Source organism: Lissotriton helveticus, chromosome 1_1 (assembly GCF_964261635.1).
Source record: "Lissotriton helveticus chromosome 1_1, aLisHel1.1, whole genome shotgun sequence".
Taxonomy (NCBI): Eukaryota; Metazoa; Chordata; class Amphibia; order Caudata; family Salamandridae; genus Lissotriton; species Lissotriton helveticus.
Genome location: NC_136057.1, coordinates 512,101,758 through 512,120,295, shown reverse-complemented (window position 1 = coordinate 512,120,295; position 18,538 = coordinate 512,101,758). Strand labels below are relative to the sequence as shown.

Below are 18,538 nucleotides of genomic sequence, written 5' to 3'. Positions count from 1 at the left end.
GAATCCAGGACGCTCCCGATCTTCTGCTGCTGGAACATTGGATCTGGTCCTGCTACTTACCAGAGTCTGGAAGGTGAACTTTGAGAACCCACTGTGTGATTTTATATGCTTTTTCGTATTTTCTCCCATCGACTTAGATTGTGTGTAACTGTGCACAACAGTGATTTATTTTGCGAACTTTAAAAAATCATAACTTAAAAAGTACTTACTTTAGAACTAAGTCTTGAAACTCTTAGTGGTGATTACTTCATGCTTTACAAATACCGGGTGTTTTCACACTAGTATGCGCAAAATTGGTAAAGGACTTAACCATCAGACAACATTTAAGCTCAAAATAAAACAAAGTATCCCAGTGCAAAAAAAGTGTCATTATTTGATAATAAAAGTTTATTCAAAGAGTCTGTTACAATTTATAGCTTAATAAAAATGTTTTGGCAAATCACAAAGTATCAACGAATGATCTAAATAAATCAAGGATTCTGGATAAATACTGACTGGAAACAGATCTCACCTGTGAGTTGCAGAGATTAGGCACATGGGGGAAATTAACTGGAGTTAAGTTTTTGAGCCACAGAAAACACCCTCGAAGAAAAGCAAGGAGTAAAGTATGTCCAAAAAGTCTAAATGTACTGTGCATTATGAGGTTTAGATGGGATCTGAAGAAGATGAAAGGTCTTTGGAACAGCTCCTATGCTGCTCCCCATTGGTCATTTTTGATTTTAGAAAAAGCAGGATTCTAGGAATAGATCAATGCTTCTGTCTGCCCCAAAATTCATGATTTGGGAATTAGCGATTAAATGGCCACGAGGAGTCACCCTCTGTTGATCAAAGATTTCGAAACAAAGCTGTCTAATACCACCAATAATTGGCTGAATTGGTCCCCTCTATTTTTCATGCCTAAGCTTCAAGCTGCTGTAGAAAGAGCATCAAGAAACTTGCACAAAGAGTTTTTTTTTACAGTAAACCAGACCTCATGGTCCTACAGCATGCACATACTCTTGGCCAAAAGGCCTGGAGACTCAAGTTGTCAGTCATTTTGATCGAAGTGTTGATTATTGGTATTTCAGCAGACAAACTTGGCCAAAGTCTCTGATGATGCTACATACAAGTTAAAATATCCTGCTAGAGAAAAGCAGACCTTGTCCTGCAGCTTGTTTTAATTTCTGATTCTTAGTGAATCCCAATGGTGGCAACTGGGCCACACTCCTGATGGAATATGATTTGCATCTATGTCATATTTAAGCTCCAAGGTCTTTCAAACTGGTCTAGGCTACTTCTCTCCAAGGAAACCTATAACTAGTCTTAATGAAATGGGCAACACTATATTGACAAAAAAAGAACCAAAGTTATTTTTCCTAAAATACAATTTCTACGTTTGTAATGTAAAGACCCCACTTTCTTCTAAGCAAAACTAAAGGGTCGCCGCAAGCAAGCCTTGGACAGCTCCTTTTATGAAGGTAAAATAACTGAGTTATAAAACTGTTCTATTTAAACTATGGCCCTGGTTCCCGTGAAGGCTATTGGTTATTACCCGGTAATGCTCTGTCTATTTGATGTTTTGCAATGTTTCTGCACTAATTAAGAGTTTTACCATGTTTAGATAAGAATCTTTTCAGATGTTCTTGTAGTCCGTAAATGTCCCTCGGCTTGGCAGGAGAAGAACAGTATTCTTTATATTTAAGTACGAGCTTGACAAGACCAGCATTTATTACGCTACATAACATTTTAAAACAACTTTGTAATTTGAGGAGTCAGAATTAAACTGTATACCAAACACATGTAAAAAGAGAAATGCTGCAACCAAAAGCTTGATTTATCCAATTTGGTAGTAAGCCAGGGACTGAAGGCCCGCATTGACACGGAGACACTGTCCTTGTCCTGACGCGGCCTACGGCAACGAGCAGGGGCTGGCGCACCCATGGGTGCTAACGAAGGCCTGCACGAGAGGGGGCAGCGGAGACAGAGGCCCGGGCCCTGCCGAGTGAAGCTGAGCTGAGGTGAGAGCTGGGAGAGAGAGAGAGACCGCAATCTACACCTACGCTAGCGAGGGACAGTAAAGGAAGCGAGAGCCCGAGGAGGTCGCAGGAGTGCAAGAGCCATACTTACCCGCCTGATGGCGGTGCGCGAGCATTAGGGGGGTCGGACCTAGCGAGGACTGGCCCTGAAGCGACTTAACAGGGCACGCCAACAACACGTCCCCAGGGGACCGGCCCTACTGGGGGTCTGCCTAGTGGCGTATCGGCCAGTGTTTTCGTCTGGCGCGCCGGGCCTAGGAGCACCTAGGGAGGCAGCGCGGCTGGAGCACAGAACGGCCTATTGAGGAGGCTCCAGGGGCAAGCGGGGACGCAACTGTGCGGTCAGGCAGGCTGATGTGAGAAGCGCATAGAAACGGACTAGAGGCTGTGTAAGCAGCGAGGAATGCCCATGTCGCCTGTTTCAGTGTTTGAGCACAGTCCTGTAGAGGCGCCCATAAAGCTGAGTACTGAGACAGCGGACGACAGGGAGCTACGGCAGATAGTGGCCGGACATCTGAGGGGGGAGTAGTGGAGAGAGCCCACACCGGAGCGTGCATCAGACACCGAAGGCATATCCTCGCTGCAGGGGAAAAAGGACAGGTCCCTGAGGAACATGTTGACCAAAACGCAACAGCAAGGGCACAGGTGGGGACCGCGTGGCCCCGCCGTTACATGGCTCACCTGAGAGGGAGGAGACTGGGTCCCCGATCATGTGTACCTTCCTACAGACACTGTTTAACAGGCTGCGGGAGGACTTTCAGACCCAAAAAAACAAGGTGGCTGGCGAGGTGAACGAAATTCGCCGTGATGTGGACACGATGGGTGAGAGAGTGGCAAGCATGGAAGACCAGGCTAGAGAGAAGAGGTGGCGCAGCTCCAGCAGGAGGTGATACGATTGCGGGACCAGCAGATTGACCTCAAGGCGCACGCGGAGGCCCTCGAAAACAGCTCCCGCCGGAATAACATCTGCGTGAAAGCTGTTCCTTCGGATGAAGAGGGGGCAGACATAACTCAGTACCTGCAAGAGAGGTTTCTGAACATTTTGGGGGCTCCGTCGGACTTAAAGATCCGCATAGATCGTGCGCACAGGATGGAGGTGAGGAGAAAAGCCCCGGCGCCCCCACCAGACATCCTGGCCTTCCTCCCGGACTTCCCCCTCAAAGAGCGTATCCTGCGGGCGGCCAGAGCTAAGCAACCGGTTCATTATAAGGGGCACAATATAGCCTTATATCATCTCCATCATGCTACAGAAAAGAGGAGAGTTCAAGGAGGTAACTACGCATGTGAGAGATAAGGGAGTGGCATACTCTTGGGGGCACCCTTTCAGACTGAACTTTAAATGGGATAACAAACTCCAGCAAATCAGATCCCTGCAGGACACTTTTAAGATGCTTGGCCTGGAACAGAAGAGCCACGAGGCTGCGGCCAGTCAGGAGCGCAGGCCACCACGAGAGCGTCGGCAGGAGACGCCCATCTGCTAATTCCCTGGGGCCAGATCCCACAGCCATGGCGCAGGAAAGACAGTCCAACCTAGAAACAGTCCTCAAGGATACTACAACGCAGGACAGCTCATGACCTGTTGAGGGACGCCACATGCAACTGAGATAAGCATGACACGGAGGAAGCGGCGGGGGGCGGGTCAATGCCTGGCCAACAATGCCCCGCCTAACTTTTTCTTTCCAGGCACCTGCGACTAAGTCCGGTGGACTCAGGATACCGAGGCTGCACACTGCAGCTCCTGGACATTACCTTGGGGTAACTGTTGTTGGGTTGGTTGGGGTTAGGGAGGGGCAGTCCGATGTCTAAGTTACACGCCTATGCAAGGTCCCTGGAACCTACAGAGTATCCTCGCCAGGGTACACACTCCGCCATATATAACTTTGGCCCACAGACCAACTGTTCCTACACAGCGGAGGACAAAATATACCATGGTAGCCCACACATCTCAGCCCACACCCCCTTGTTATGGCTCGGGAGATAGTGAAAATGGTCACTCAATGTCAAGGGGCTAAACAACCCACTGAAGAGACGCGCCATCCTTTCATACTTAGAACGCACGGAGGCCGATGTATGCCTCCTCCAGGAGACACACCTTCTTGCTAAGGACTGCCACCGCTTGTGCTCGAGGGCGTTCCCTCCGCAGTACTTCTCTTCCACAGGGGAGAAAAAAACGACAGAAGCCATTCTTATATCCAACCATTGCAAAGGAAAAGTGAGGGAGAAGGTAGCTGAATTAAAGGGGAGGATCCTGGCGTACAATATCCAGTTTGGCACTCAGACCCTCGTAATAGGCTCACTCTATGCTCCTCAGGGCAAGAGGGATTCCTTCAAACGGCTTTAACGGACGTCATGACCCCGCAGAACCACATGACAGTGGTAAGGGGGGGGGGAACCTCAATCTAGTCATGGATTCGGCCAGGGACAGATCATACACTTCCTACTTCCACAAGGGAGAGATGTCAGGTGAGGGGAAGACATGGCTGAAAGAAATAGGGCTAGTGGACATTTGGAGGGAGGCTCTCCCCAACTCCACACAACATACATTCTACTCTCACGCCCATAAGTCTTATGCACGCCTAGACTACTTCCTAGGTACGAGGGAGATTAATAGGGTGGTACAGGCGGCGACTATTGAACCTGCAGCCCTCTCAGACCACGACGCATTGTCCCTACAGATACAGATAACATCGGGCCCACGCCACTCTGGAAGCTGGAGACTTAAAGAATCCACGCTCCAAAACATAACGGTAGCACAACAGATTTCCAAATGCATTACAGACTACTTTACTCTAAATGACACACCAGGTATGGCTGCCACCGCAGTAGGGGAGGCCATGAAAGCAGTAGTACGAGGAGAGCTAATAGCAATCTCGGCAGCACACAACAGAGAACGCAAGGAACTACAGGCCAATTTAGCAGCACAGGTGCAGGAATTGGAGCGGGTGCACAGTAGGACAGGGACGCCAAGAGTTTGGCGTCAACTGAAGGCCATCAAGGCACAGCTGGCAGGTATCGACGTAGATAGAGCGGAGTATGCCGCAGTCCGACTGAAACACCCTTATTACGCCGGGGGCGATCGTACAGGCAGACTATTGGCAAACAGGCTGCGGGCCCAAAGACAGAAGACAACGGTCTCCTCTTTTCATAGGAATGGCCAATCAGACGACATAGGGGATCAAGAGATAGCCCATACTTTTCAAGGGTTTTACGAGAGTCTCCATGCTGCAGATACACCGGCGGAACAAGACACCGCAGCATATCTGCAGTCCGTCGACATTTCCTCACTAACTCCAGATCAGGCAGCAACTTTAGACACCCCCATCCATATAGAGGATGTTATTGCCGCGATCTCGCGTCTCAAGGTACTGAAGTCACCAGGCCCAGACAGGTTCCCTGCCCATTTTTACAAGAAATTTTGTTTCGTCCTCGCCCTGGTGCTGACGAGGCTGTTCGATGCCCTTGAAAGCACGAATCCGATCCCGGCCTCGATGATGGCAGCGGAGATAGTGGTTTTACCCAAACCGGGCAAGGATAGACAGCATTGCAGCTCCTACCGCCCGATTTCTCTTCTCAACGTAGACTTCAAAATCTTTACTGGAATACTCGCCACACACCTCAGCCCCCATATGCCAAACATAATTGAACCCGACCAAGCCGGGATTTATTCAGTATCGCCAATGCGGAGACAATACCAAGAGGATACTCCACCTTATAGACAAAGCCCATCAAACACACGAAAGGATGCGCTTTTACTAAAGGTGGATGCTGAAAAAACGTTTGACAGGGTGGATTGGGGATTCATGGGGCAGGTGATGACAAAAATTGGGCTGGGAGAGAAATTCTGGGATTGGGTGTGATGCTGCTACACCGGGCCGACCGCCTGCATCAGAGTTATTAGCACCCCCTTGCGACCGTTAACTATTCAGAGAGGAACAAGGCAGGGGTGCCCGCTGTCCTCGCTCTTATTCGCACTGTACATCGAAGCGCTGGCGCCGAGGGTCAGGGACTGCTCTGGAATTAGAGGCATCCCATTTGCGGGGGAAACGCAACCTGTAAGCCTACATGCAGACAATGTGATGGCGTCACTGTCTGAACCGAAGACCTCACTCCCCGCTTTCCTAGAAGGATAGAATCATTTGGTAGGGTTTCGGGCTTCCGGGTCAACATGGGTAAATCTCTGATCCTAAATCTGAATCCAACACGAAACACATCGGACCCAACCGAGGGATGGCTGTCTGGCATTAAAATGGTAGACTCTATCCCATACCTAGGGCTGGTATTAGCGGCCACAGTACGCCAGACGATTTGCCTGATTTAAGCTAAGCTACAACGTCAGGCCGAAAAGGACCTGGGAGCCTGGAGTAAACACCCTCTTTCCATATTAGGGAGGGTAGCAGCAGTTAAAGTGTCACTGTTGCCAAAGGCACTGTACTTGTTTCAGACCCTGCCGGCACTGCCCCCTTAGGGGGTGATTGTATCGCTACAACGCAGTATCAACAATTTTGTGTGGGCGGGAGCCCGCCCTTGAATGGGTAGGGCTTTAGGGTACATGCGCCCCGAAGACGGGGGCCTGGGGATACCAGATCGCCTCAACTACTATAAAGCGGCACAAGTGAGATAACTTCTGGAGTGGGAGAGACCAGAATCCATGCGAAAAACGCTGGTTATTCCAGGACCGGGCGCTGGCGGGTATTCCGCTGTGGAAGGTCCCCTTCCTGAAAAGGCAACAGCGCCCTTGTGGCTTGATGGGCTCGTCGATCACCAAGTCTGTGCTGAAAGTATGGGACGAAGTAGCGAGCACTAAGAAGCTCACAACATTCCCGTCTCCATTGACCCCATTATTTGGAAACAGTGACTTCACACCGGGAATGTCAGATAAGGCATTTGTGGGGTGGCGGAAAAACCATGCCGTTCGGTGGGGTACCTCTTCGACATCTCTGGAATACTCTCATTTTCTCAAATGAAATTAGACTACGGAATTCCCGAATCCAAACGGTTTAGATAATTACAATTAATACAATGGGTGCAACAGGAGGGGATGAGGGAACAGGGGATCTGCAAATTGACCAAGTACGAAAAATGGCTAATCACCAAACTCACTGATAAGGGGCTGATCTCTGAAATGTATGCTATGCTCCGCTCCAGCCAAATGCCACAGGCCACACCGAGTCAAAAGAGATGGGAGAGAGAACTAGGGGGCAACCTCACACGGAAGGACTGGGAGGGGATCTATTACAGAGCAAAACACACAGTCTGTAACGTGGCCAGTATCGAAACAGCTTTGAAAATAGCTACTCATAGGTACCTCACACCGGCGCTCCTTCCCAGAGGCAACTCAAATAGGAGCTCCAAATGTTAGAGAGGGTGCGAGAACGAGGGTACACGGCTCCATATTCTATGGGAATGCCCAGTGCTGTCCAATTACTGGACTAAAATCCTGGACGAGGTGGATGTGCTATTTGATACAGAGATCCTGCAGCTCCCAGTATATGTGGTTTTGGGTCTCCCTAATCCCATCACATTCCCGATCAAAAGCATGAGAGGCCGTCAGATGGGGCTAGCACTGGGGGCAGCTCTGCAGAACATTCTGACACACTGGGGGACATCCACTTCTCCCACAAACAAAGGCTGGCTACACCGGATGTGACACATCTTAGGGATGGAACGCATATCGACCACACTGAATAACTCGGAAGATGTTTTCCAAAAAGTATGGAGCCCCTTCTTGAAACGGCTCTCATCAGAGTTCAACGAAATAACTCTACCCAAATATGTGAGAGTGCTGTGGCTAACAGATTTGGGGACAGAACAAGGTGCGTCCTCAGTGGCCCAGTAAGGGAAAACAAGGTTAAGAGGCAAGAATGGGACGGACGTGGACCACGGACTATCAGACAGGGTGGGGGGTGTTCAAGTTTTTGTTTCACAGTACTAGGCGGACTCTCCAACTAAGTAATTCATGTGCCGCCTCAGAACTGATTGCATTGATTGACCGAAGGCAATGGTACACTATCCAATCTAGAGCAAGAGCACGTGAGCATTGTACATCATGCAGCAAGTTCATGCCTATATCTGTCTATTGATTGGTTTTATTGAAAAGGCCAATAAATACATTTAAACATAAATAAAAAGCATGATATTCTCTTAAATGTCAGAGTAAGAGACACACAGAAAGATCTACAGGACAAAAATCAGTATTAACTCAGACTTGGGTACCAAAAGGTGGTACATATTAAATGTTTTGGCTCTATAAAACTTTGTACAGATTCTACTCCATAAAATGAAGTAGCACTTTTACGCTTTAAAAAAATACAAACCCTGTAAATTTGCCAGATAGTGAGCAAGGGACTGCCACTTTGTTCATACTGGATTACTGCGTAATGACTGTTGCTGCCAACGGTTCAGTTGTAATATCTCCTGAAGGAAGCCAAACACAAATGTCAGAAATGTAATTTAAAAGTGCAGCAAAACAGACAGCAAGCACAGGAAATTGACACCAGTTTCTAATTTCAAATCATACACGTGAGCAGTCGGGATTATGTGTTACAAAGAGAGTACAAAGTTCCTCAGTGTTGATGTGTTGGAAGGGAAGTGTGGTTAATGGTCAACTGATTGAGTGTGTAATAAGGAGAGGAGTTCTCCTTGTAGGAACTAGGGCTCTCACACACCTAGCAAGCTAGGTGTCATGCTTCATCATTTGAGCCTGCCCCTCGCCTGGTCGGCGCTGCAATACCTGGCGGGCACCCAGAACCGGGGCTCTTTGTCGGGGATCTTTTGTTCCTGCTGGCGGGTGCAGTGGGGGTGAGGGGCCTTGCGTGTGTAGATGAAGGAGGGATAAGTGGATTAAAATAGGTCAGTTAGTCCTAGCCAAACATTTATTCCAAAGGTAAACTGCCTAGTTAAAAGGTGGAGAGGGGCTGAGAACTAGTAACTATGTGTCTAGTGGTATGTGCTCTACTCTTGGGACGGTATCGGCAGCAGGGTAGGTCTCTACACGCGAGCGTCTGACACGCCTGGACCCAGATGGCGTCCATATACCGCCGGACACTGCAGCTAGCACAATGTGTGGGCAGTTTAGGTCTAATATGAACATACACGGTATGTAGTTTTCACTTACCTTGGTGTAGATAGTTTTTTTATACTGATCCTGAAGAAGTGTCCTGATCGATTTGACATTCGCGACACGAAACATGTTCACCCGAGAGTAGAGCACATACCACTAGACCACTCTACCACCCTAACTCTACCACTCTACCGCCCTCACTCTACCGCCCTCACTCTACCACTCTCACTCTACCACTCTCACTCTACCACCCTCACTCTACCACTCTACCGCCCTCACTCTACCGCCCTCACTAAATCTATCACCCTCCCTCCATCGCCCTCCCTCCCTCTATCGCCCTCCCTTTATCGCCCTTCCTCCCTCTATCGCCCTTCCTCCCTCTATCGCCCTTCCTCCCTCTATCGCCCTTCCTCCCTCTATCGCCCTTCCTCCCTCTATCGCCCTTCCTCCCTCTATCGCCCTTCCTCCCTCTATCGCCCTTCCTCCCTCTATCGCCCTTCCTCCCTCTATCGCCCTTCCTCCCTCTATCGCCCTTCCTCCCTCTATCGCCCTTCCTCCCTCTATCGCCCTCCCTACCTCTATCGCCCTCCCTACCTCTATCGCCCTCCCTACCTCTATCGCCCTCCCTACCTCTATCGCCCTCCCTACCTCTATCGCCCTCCCTACCTCTATCGCCCTCCCTCCATCTATCTATCGCCCTCCCTCTATCTATCGCACTCACTCTATCTATCGCATCACCACAGCATCACTCAGCACCACCACAGCATCGCTCAGGGGCACAACAACATCACTATGCGTTACCACAGCATCACTGAACGCCACAGCATCACTCGTCGCCACCACAACTTCAATCAGCGCCACCACAGCATCAATCTGTGCAACCATTCAACAACAACTGGTTCAAATATGTTCTCTCAATGTTTCAAGCTTGATTACAAATGTCACAAAAACATGTTAATATTTCACTTCTGTTCTTGGATTTTCGTCACAATAAATACACTGAACATAATCGTCACAAAAGTTATTTACAAAAGTTTAAGCTATTGCCATTATAAATTACAATAACTTTTATTTAAGTATTAATTATTTTAAAAAATTAAAAGCCATTGTTATTTGTAATATCAATACATCTAAGTCACGTAAATACAACACATATTGCATTACAAATGTTGTAGGTGTCACATTTGCGAAAGTTAAATCTATTGGAGTTGTAAATGACAAAGCTATTAATTTAGCTATTTTTAAAACCAACACAAATACAAAATTTGTCATTTACAATACCAATCGCTCAAACTTTCCTAACGCGAGACCTATTGCATTGCAAATGCTTGTTTCTTCATGTTCTGGTTTAATGCCTTTGCTACTTCCCGATATGTGGGAGAGGACAACTTTCGGCCACTCTCAGCTGTGTGTCTATCAGACTCTATTGGACAAATGTTCTCACCTTCACTCTTGTATACTTCTGAAAAACAAGCATTGGGATAGCCAATAGGTCTCGCCTTTGGGACCTTATAAGTATTCAGTTATGCAGCATAATATCCTTGGTGCAACAACATCAACTGTTGCATGGCTAAACACTTATACGGTCCCAAAGGTGAGACCTATTGGCTATGCCAATGCTTGTTCAATATTATATACAACAAGCCATAATTGCTGCTTATTTATCCTATGCAACAAACAACCATTGACAAAGCCAATAGTCCTGCCTTGTTGTAGGTATAATGTTACTTATTGTATCATATGCAATGACAGAAACAGTAAAATACAAGTCGGGTGGCACACTGTGCTATGCACAGATTTTTAGCTTACGTGTTTTTAAGCCACACCCTTAATTACATTGGCCACACCCCTTTGAGAGACCCCCCCACCCCACAGTTTTTCCATCCCACTTAAAGCCCTGGAGGTGGAAGGTATGGTGTAAAGGCAAGAGGAGAGAGAGAGAGAGATCAAACCAAAGGTGGAGAGGTGGATGGTAAGGTGTAAAGGCAAGAGGAGAGCGAGATAAAAACCAAAGGGGGTGAGGTGGAAGTGAAGGCGTAAAGGCAAGGAGAGAGAGAGATAAACCAAAGTTGGAGAGGTGGAAGGTATGGTGTAAAGAAAGGCAAGAGGAGATATAACTGGCTACGGGGATATGTTAGGGTGGGACGGGGTGGGGCTCGGGTCACAGGGAGGAGGTGGGGTTTGTGCACCATAAGAGTGCATGATAGTTTGGCCAGCCATCTAGAGCCAGCCAAATAGTAATGAGCACTTAGAATTTCTCCACCTGGCTGTGCTTCACATCCAGGTAGCGAACATGCACAGGGTCTCATGCACTGTCTGAGCAGCCAAACAGGCTGCTCAGATCAATCAGGACGCTGCTCTCATGCTGATGACAGCAGCGTATGATTGGCTTTGGACAGCTTGTGTGCTGCCGGGAATCAGAAGGAAGAGAAGAAGATGGAGGAGAAGCTGTGGCTGTTATCAGGTGTTTTTCTTACCCCCTATCACGCCCCACCACACCCACTCCGTACCAGCTGCGACTTTATGAAAGGTAAAGTGTAAAGGCAATGGGGAGGGAGAGAAAACCAAAGGTGGAGGGGGGATAGGTAAGATGTCAAGGCAAGAGGAGAGAGCGATAAAACCAGAGGTGGAGGGGTGGAAGATAAGGTATCAAGGCAAGAGAGGGTAAAGAGATAAAACCCAGAGGTCGAGGGACCCCTGCAGGGAGGAAATGAGAAAAAGGAGAGGAAGAGAGAAAAGAGGGGGGTATAGGGGTGCAAGGCAGGAATAAGGAGGCGCTATATAATGTAAGGAAGGAGAGGGTGGTGAGGCATAAGAGACAACTTGATGCAAGGAGGAATAGGCAGAGGGGCGGGAGTTGAAGTAAAGATTAGTGGAAGGGGAAGGAGGGAGATTGTGGTGGAAGACGCAGAAAGACGGCAGTGAGGTAAACCAGCTAAGACACAGGCTAAAAGGGGGCAAGAGATGAGTGAGGAGAGAGCGGCCTGGGGAACGAAGAACACGTACAAAAGGTGTGATGCGGGGAGGAGGGAGTGAGGCTGAGAGAACGAGGGACAGAGGTTGGGTGTCATGCCCTGCGAGGTGGGAGAGTGGAAGAGAGTCTGACATCAGGAGAAGAGACTCAAGGAGAGGGACAAGTGTAAGGACATGAGGTGAGAGAACGAGGCTGAGAAACAAACAAGTATAATCAAGGGACGGGTAGAAAGGAGGGGGACGAGACTGCGAATATAAGCGGCACTGAAGGTTCGCCGGAGAGAGGACAATAGAAGGCCCGGTATTAAAACACAACTAAAGAGAGGCGCGGGGACGGAGGGGCGGCGCGGGCCCTCGAGTGAAGACCGCCTCACAAGCAACGGCCCCAGGAGCTTCTACCGGCCGGATGAGTGAAGAGCGGGCCTGCCCCTCAAATAATGGATCTCGAGCCTCTCTGGGGGCCAGGGCTTCTGTGCACAGGCCTCCTTGAAATGCCACCCCGGAGTGCCCCCGCCCCCTCCTCACGGGCGCAGGCTCGAGGGCTTCATCCACTACCAGCAAGAATGGCAGAGTCCATTATCCTGTGTCGCTCCCCCCAGAAGGCCTAATCAGTGTCACAAATACCCTTTCAGTCGAGACTAAAGCCTCTTCAGGGGGGAGGACATGTTTTAAAGATCATTAAGGGCCAGGCGAGCTGTGCACCTTTGTAAGGCTGCGTGAAAGGGGAGATTTGGGCTCGGGGACAGCCCGGGTGCTGCTGATGTGAGCCCAGCATCTGATGTCACGCTCTGTTCCCCACTTTACGCCCCTACACTCACCGACCTGGGTGGTCCTTCATGACTGTATGGAGAACAGCAGAGGCACGCAAATAGTGTGTTTCGGCGAGGAGGGGATTAACTGCAAAGCTTTGCAAGCCGCGTCTAACATCCTAGGTTTACTTCTGCAAATGTTGCTGTAATATAGCGCCCAGAGGCAGAACACGCGCTACAGAACACGTGGAATTTTACGCGATGTAAACAAGCCAAGACTTTGGACTCGCCGCTTGCCTGAGGCACGGTAGAGCTTTAAAAACATGCAATTCATTGATCAATAAACGTGTGGGGGGTTCCGAATCTTAAAGAATCTGCGCGCGCCTCGCGCTTAAAGTTAAAAAAAAAAAAGTTTGACGAGAGGCAGCTGGAGGAAGGGAGAGAGGAGGGGGCCTGCGCCTGTTTTCCTTGCGGGATCGAGCAGGAACCATCTGTTAATTACAAACAGATGGTTTGAAAGCTTGCTCCCGCAAGGGAATCGCCAAACGTGCAAGCGTTGCCATTCAAAGCAATGCAATGCATGGGCGTTTTTCACTGCAAAACTGAATTGATTTCTAAAGGTCTTTTTATTATGCAGCACACGCGCGCTGCGTAGGCGAGACCTAATGATCAAACCATTTATCAGGTCGGATTATAGCATCAATACAGCTACTTTGACTGTCCTGAAAAAAGGGGGCATTGACAGTCTTCCAAAAGAGGCTCAGGTAGTTGCTAACGCTGGCTTCATTTAATCTCTCCCAGGCCTCTTTCCTGATGGGTCACCCTGCGACTCACAAATACTTCTTTGTAATGATTTCTGCAGGATCTCACAGTCCCTTTGTCCCTGGGCTTCTGGTTAAGGGCCATGAGAAGATTATTATAACTCTATGAACATTCGCTATTGAACCATTTATGCAGTTTAGCGGATTTTGGCTATCTATTTTTAAAATGTAATTTACTGTTTGCGTTATATCAGCAAAATATTCCAACATTCTTTCTGGGTTTATGTCACTTTCTAAACACGTCAGAATTTGGGGCTTATTTTTATTAATAATTTTTTCAACAATGATATCAGGGCTTACAGTGGCCCATTTAAGCATGAGGCCCTTATTTTTATTATAGATTATCAGCTGTACATCGAATGTCGCTTTCTTACTCTGTGTTTCGAAATGAATAGACAGAGGAAAATGATCACTAAAATACTTTTTTAAATAGAAAAACATACTGACTTTGGCTTGTAATATTCCGAAAGAGGAAAAAAGGCAATAAGACTGCCTTGGCCTCTAACTCCTGTCCTGACTGAATGATAAAATCTAATGTTAAAAATAGAGAAAATGTGGATAGTATAAAGTTAAAAACATCTCCACATGAACTATGTTCAAAATGACAGATCCTAAGAAAACTCTCCCATATGTTTACAATTAGACATTTTTGAAAGTGAACATAAACATAACCTACAATTAAAACCCCCGCCCCATAAGAGGGTGTAATCAGTATTAAAATCAATAGAATGCTTACTTAGAGAGTTGTCAAGACTTACGGCTATTTCAGTGGTAATGAAAATGAAGTTGTTGTGATAAAAATGTACAATTACAAGTGTGACATTTGATTCGTACATAGGCTCCGCTTTGGAACGAGAAAAGCTGATGACCCACTCTGGTTTGAGGCGGGCACCTCTGAAGCTCCCAGGACAGCCACACACGTTCAAATCCAATCAGCTGTTTACTGGGTTCGAAGTCCCTCTTCGGGCAGGCAGTTCAAAACACAAAGAAAAAAAAAAAACCAAGAGGGGGGCTCAAATCCTTACAAAACGTACTTCACTGAAGTCAGTGGGGTAATTTGGGACTGAACATATGGACAAGGCTAAAACAGGTAGTAAAATAAACAAGAGCCAGCCCGAAAAGCGGAAGTTCGGCAGCGTCACGCCTGTTGTGGGGCGGGACATCCGCCTTCTGCAGGAAGCCCGAGCCCATGGCCGAGAGGAGCAGTGGTGACACGGGGCTCCCATGCCTGAAAGAGAACCCCGCGGTGGCTGCAGACGTATGGAGGGCCGCCAATGCACGTGCGAGGCTCCCATGAGTGAAGGAAGCCGCGCGTGTGCCAGGTGATGCAGAGATGACACCAGCGCAGCGACAAGAGCCTGGTGAGGTATGGTAGGGTGGGGGTCGGTGGTGTGGGTGGGTGTGTGTGTGTGTGTGTGTGTGTGTCTCTCTCTCTCTCTCTCTCTTGCGCGCACACATGCTGAAATCGCCGACAGCTCTGCGTGCGTGCCCATCCCCCTGTCCCACTTCCAGAGCAAGTCGCTAACAATAGAGGCTTCGCTGGACAGCAGCTCCACCTAAAAAGCAATCAGAAAAATTCTTAAGCAAGGGCAAAGTTAAACCCAACTATACAAGCACAGCGCTAGTATTATTCTAATCAGCTAAACAGAATAGACAGTCTTCACTCGTTTGCTCGCTCTGCAGACCATGAAGATGTAAAAACAAACTCTTGTAATACGAAAGCATCCATCAGCGCAATGGCACACTGGGTTTTAGTACACTTCATAACGAATACAGTGGTTGCTATGTGTATTCCGGACATCATGCTTTTTTAGCCTGAAAAAGTTAGCTACTTTTCTAGATCTTGTGTTTTTGTAACGATTTTAAATAATTGTACAATAAATTATTCCATTCTGATTCTGAAAGGAAGTTTCAGAACTTTAAGAAAAACGCTGGCTGGGGCCTAATACACTTTCCAAAGGACAAAATCTGAAACCAATACTCCAGCCATTTAGACCTTTTCAGCAGCCCAGGGTAAAGATGCATCTATGTATATCTATAAGAAGAGACAACTTTTGCAGGCATGCTAAATACACCTTCTGCCTCAAACACCAGCTGAGTGAGTGCAACAGCTGGCACCTCATCAGAGCCATAAAAGCATTTCTAGTCCAATGCTTGTACTTTCCAGTCATATTTGGAATGCAGGTGATGAAACAAAAACAACCCTTAAAACATTTTCTTTAGTCAAACCCAGCAAACTGGCCGGTCGCGGGCCAATTGTGGTGACTCCCTCCTGATGTGCCGCATATGGGCTGTTTGGTCGGCTGAGTCGGCCGTGCCTGATCCGCACTGACCGCGCTCGCCATTGCCGAGAGGCTGCGTGAGAGATAGGACAGGCTGTACGCCTCGCTAGGCAGCAGGAGAGTGCGGAGGCATATGAGACAGCGGGGGGAAGCTCTTCTGGTGCCCGCATTAACATCGTGACAAGTGCTCCACCAGCCCCGGCAGTAGCGTCCAGCTGCCCAGGAGCAGAGGGGGGGCAGCGGGTGCACCGCCACGGGAAGAGGGTCGGTGCTTGTTGTTGCCTTAGAAGGAGGGAGGACGTGGTGATACCCCCCTGGAGCCCTTGGTGCAGAGGCAGGAGGTGGCTCAGATCCCCATGTAGGGCGGATTTCCTTTCTTCATACCGCTGTTTTTGGATAAATGGGGGGGGGGGACACACATGAAAGCATGAGGGGCACCAAGGAAAAGAAGGAGCGAGGAAGGGAGGCAGATGAGAGAAGGAAGAGGATGATTCATCTCTACACCCCGGATCAAAAGAATTGAAACCCAGCCTCCCTTGCTTGCTTGTTTCAGTTTTCCGTGAAAGCTGATAACTAACCACTTTCGAGGAAAGTTTATTTAAAGAGCAGGCTTGTGAGTTCACCCTTCGCTGCCTTGCACTGATAAAGGCTTTACTCTCAATCACACAACAGTTCAGATCCTTTGAATGAATAAATAATAGCCTCTCCCACTTTTGTCATTTTATCCCTCAGCCAACTAAACAAACAGAAAGTTAACAAACAAATGAAAGAAATCTTTTATACATATACTTATACATTGAGGGACGTTGCCCATTTTGTTAATCTATATTCTTTCCTGTTGGGCATCCATCTTCTCCTTTGGGCAAAGAAACTGAAGAAGGGTGCCCCCTTCTCCCTGGTCTCTATGCTCGGCTGTGCATAGAGAGTGAAATGGGCTGGATCCTTCCTCTGCATTTGGGGACCATCTTGGAATGGACAAATTGACAGTATCCCACATATCTGGTTCAGGAATTCTTCTCTTAACATCATCCATGTGCCACTGATAAATCATTACCATCGGACAATAGATCGAGTGCAGCAACATAGTGGGCAGCTGCAATGTTTCTTCCTATCCATTTCAAGGGCACATTGAGTGCCCTGGCGGCCTTTGCCTCATCTACAGCTGCGCAGCAAGTAGTGCCAGCTGCACCGTTTAGGCCTTTTTACAGCTGCGCAGCAAGTAGTGCCAGCTGCACCGTTTAGGCCACTAACAGCTGTGCAGCAAGCAGTGCCAGCTGCATTGTTTAGGCCTTTTACAGCTGCGCAGCAAGTAGTGCCAGCTGCACCGTTTAGTTCTTTTACAGCTGCGCAGCAAGTAGTGCAAGCTGCACCGTTAAGGCCATTAACAGCGGAGCAACAAATAGTGCCAGCTGCACCATTCAGGCCACTTTATTCGTGGGGACAGTTCTGATTGAGTTAGGACTCCCGCTACATTGGCAGCAGCCTTGACATTATGGATTCAGAGCATTTGAGTCCCCCTCTGAGATGGCCAGTTGGCCAGGGAGACTGCGAGGCTGGTAGGGTGCCAGGTCCTTGTACGTATATGTATGTGGTGCTAGGAAATGTTCTTCATCTATTACGATTTACGCACCCTATTCTGAGTACCTCTAAAGGTGGTCCTATGATGACGAGGTTGTCGTGCATATTTGGATTTTGCTAGTCAGATTTTGTTCCACCCTACCCCTTGCCCCTAATGTTAGTGATTGTCAGGAGATTAGGGTCCAATAGTAGTCTGTTGAGATTATGGGCGTACAATGCGGTTGGTGTCGAATGTGGTTCTGTTAACAGGCGGATGTTAAGTACAGTGTTCACCAGTGGTCACTGGGTGTTCGTTTATAATCTGTTCTACTTGGACTAAATTTGCTTTGTGATGGTTCTGAAAGTGGTCCAGTTGGTCCTATCCTATGTAAACAATTCCCTTGTAAATATTATCAAGTGCCCAACAAATACCCACCTTACTTCCCGGACGGCACATTAGTTCTGATATCTTCACCCAACGTCTGGAATATGTGCCCCCTTTATGCCCTTTTACTTCTCCTCACCACAGCTTTCCTAGTAACACCCTTCTCATATCCCCCCCACCCTCCTCCGCCTCATTTTCCCAACATGGCCACCACTCGAGTTAAGGCTGGAATTAATTGCTACAAAATCATTTATCCTCCAGACCACACTAAAGCTGCAGTAAAACGATTGAAGCATAACACTATTGAACGTTTCCCGGATTCCCTTTTTGTTGATCAATTTTACAATGGTCGTTTTGGGAGGCTCAAAAACTATTTCATTTTCTTCACTCACGACACCCCCTCTTGGTCCACCAGGTTATATAATTCCCTAAACGTCACCTACTCCTCCTCCATCCCTCATGGGAAATAACTAAAAATTGTCCCCTCTGCGCGTTTCAACGGCTACCTCACTATCTCACTCTATAACAACGGTACTGTCATGATCCAAGGCAAAGACACCTGTCTCTCGCTCTTTGACCACCTCTTCCCCTCCCTACTCCACTGCTTTGCGACTGTTATCCCCTGACTCTTCTTCTAGCTCCACCCATTACTCCCTTTCTCCTCCCCTGACCCCCCTACACTCCAACAGGCTGCAC

The 18,538-nt window shown here is 48.1% G+C and overlaps 1 protein-coding gene across 6 annotated transcripts in view; it reads right to left on the bottom strand.

The window, feature by feature from the left end:
- The window catches only part of DCPH1 (damage control phosphatase 1), a 195,116-nt gene that overhangs the window by 140,506 nt on the left and 36,072 nt on the right, over nt 1-18,538 (bottom strand). For all 6 annotated transcript variants that reach the window (XM_078673977.1, XM_078673976.1, XM_078673975.1 and 3 more), the window contains one exon: nt 8,330-8,429. In XM_078673977.1, the coding sequence (XP_078530103.1) occupies nt 8,330-8,376 (47 nt within the window). In that variant the 5' untranslated portion in view covers nt 8,377-8,429. The remainder of the gene's footprint in view (nt 1-8,329; nt 8,430-18,538) is intronic.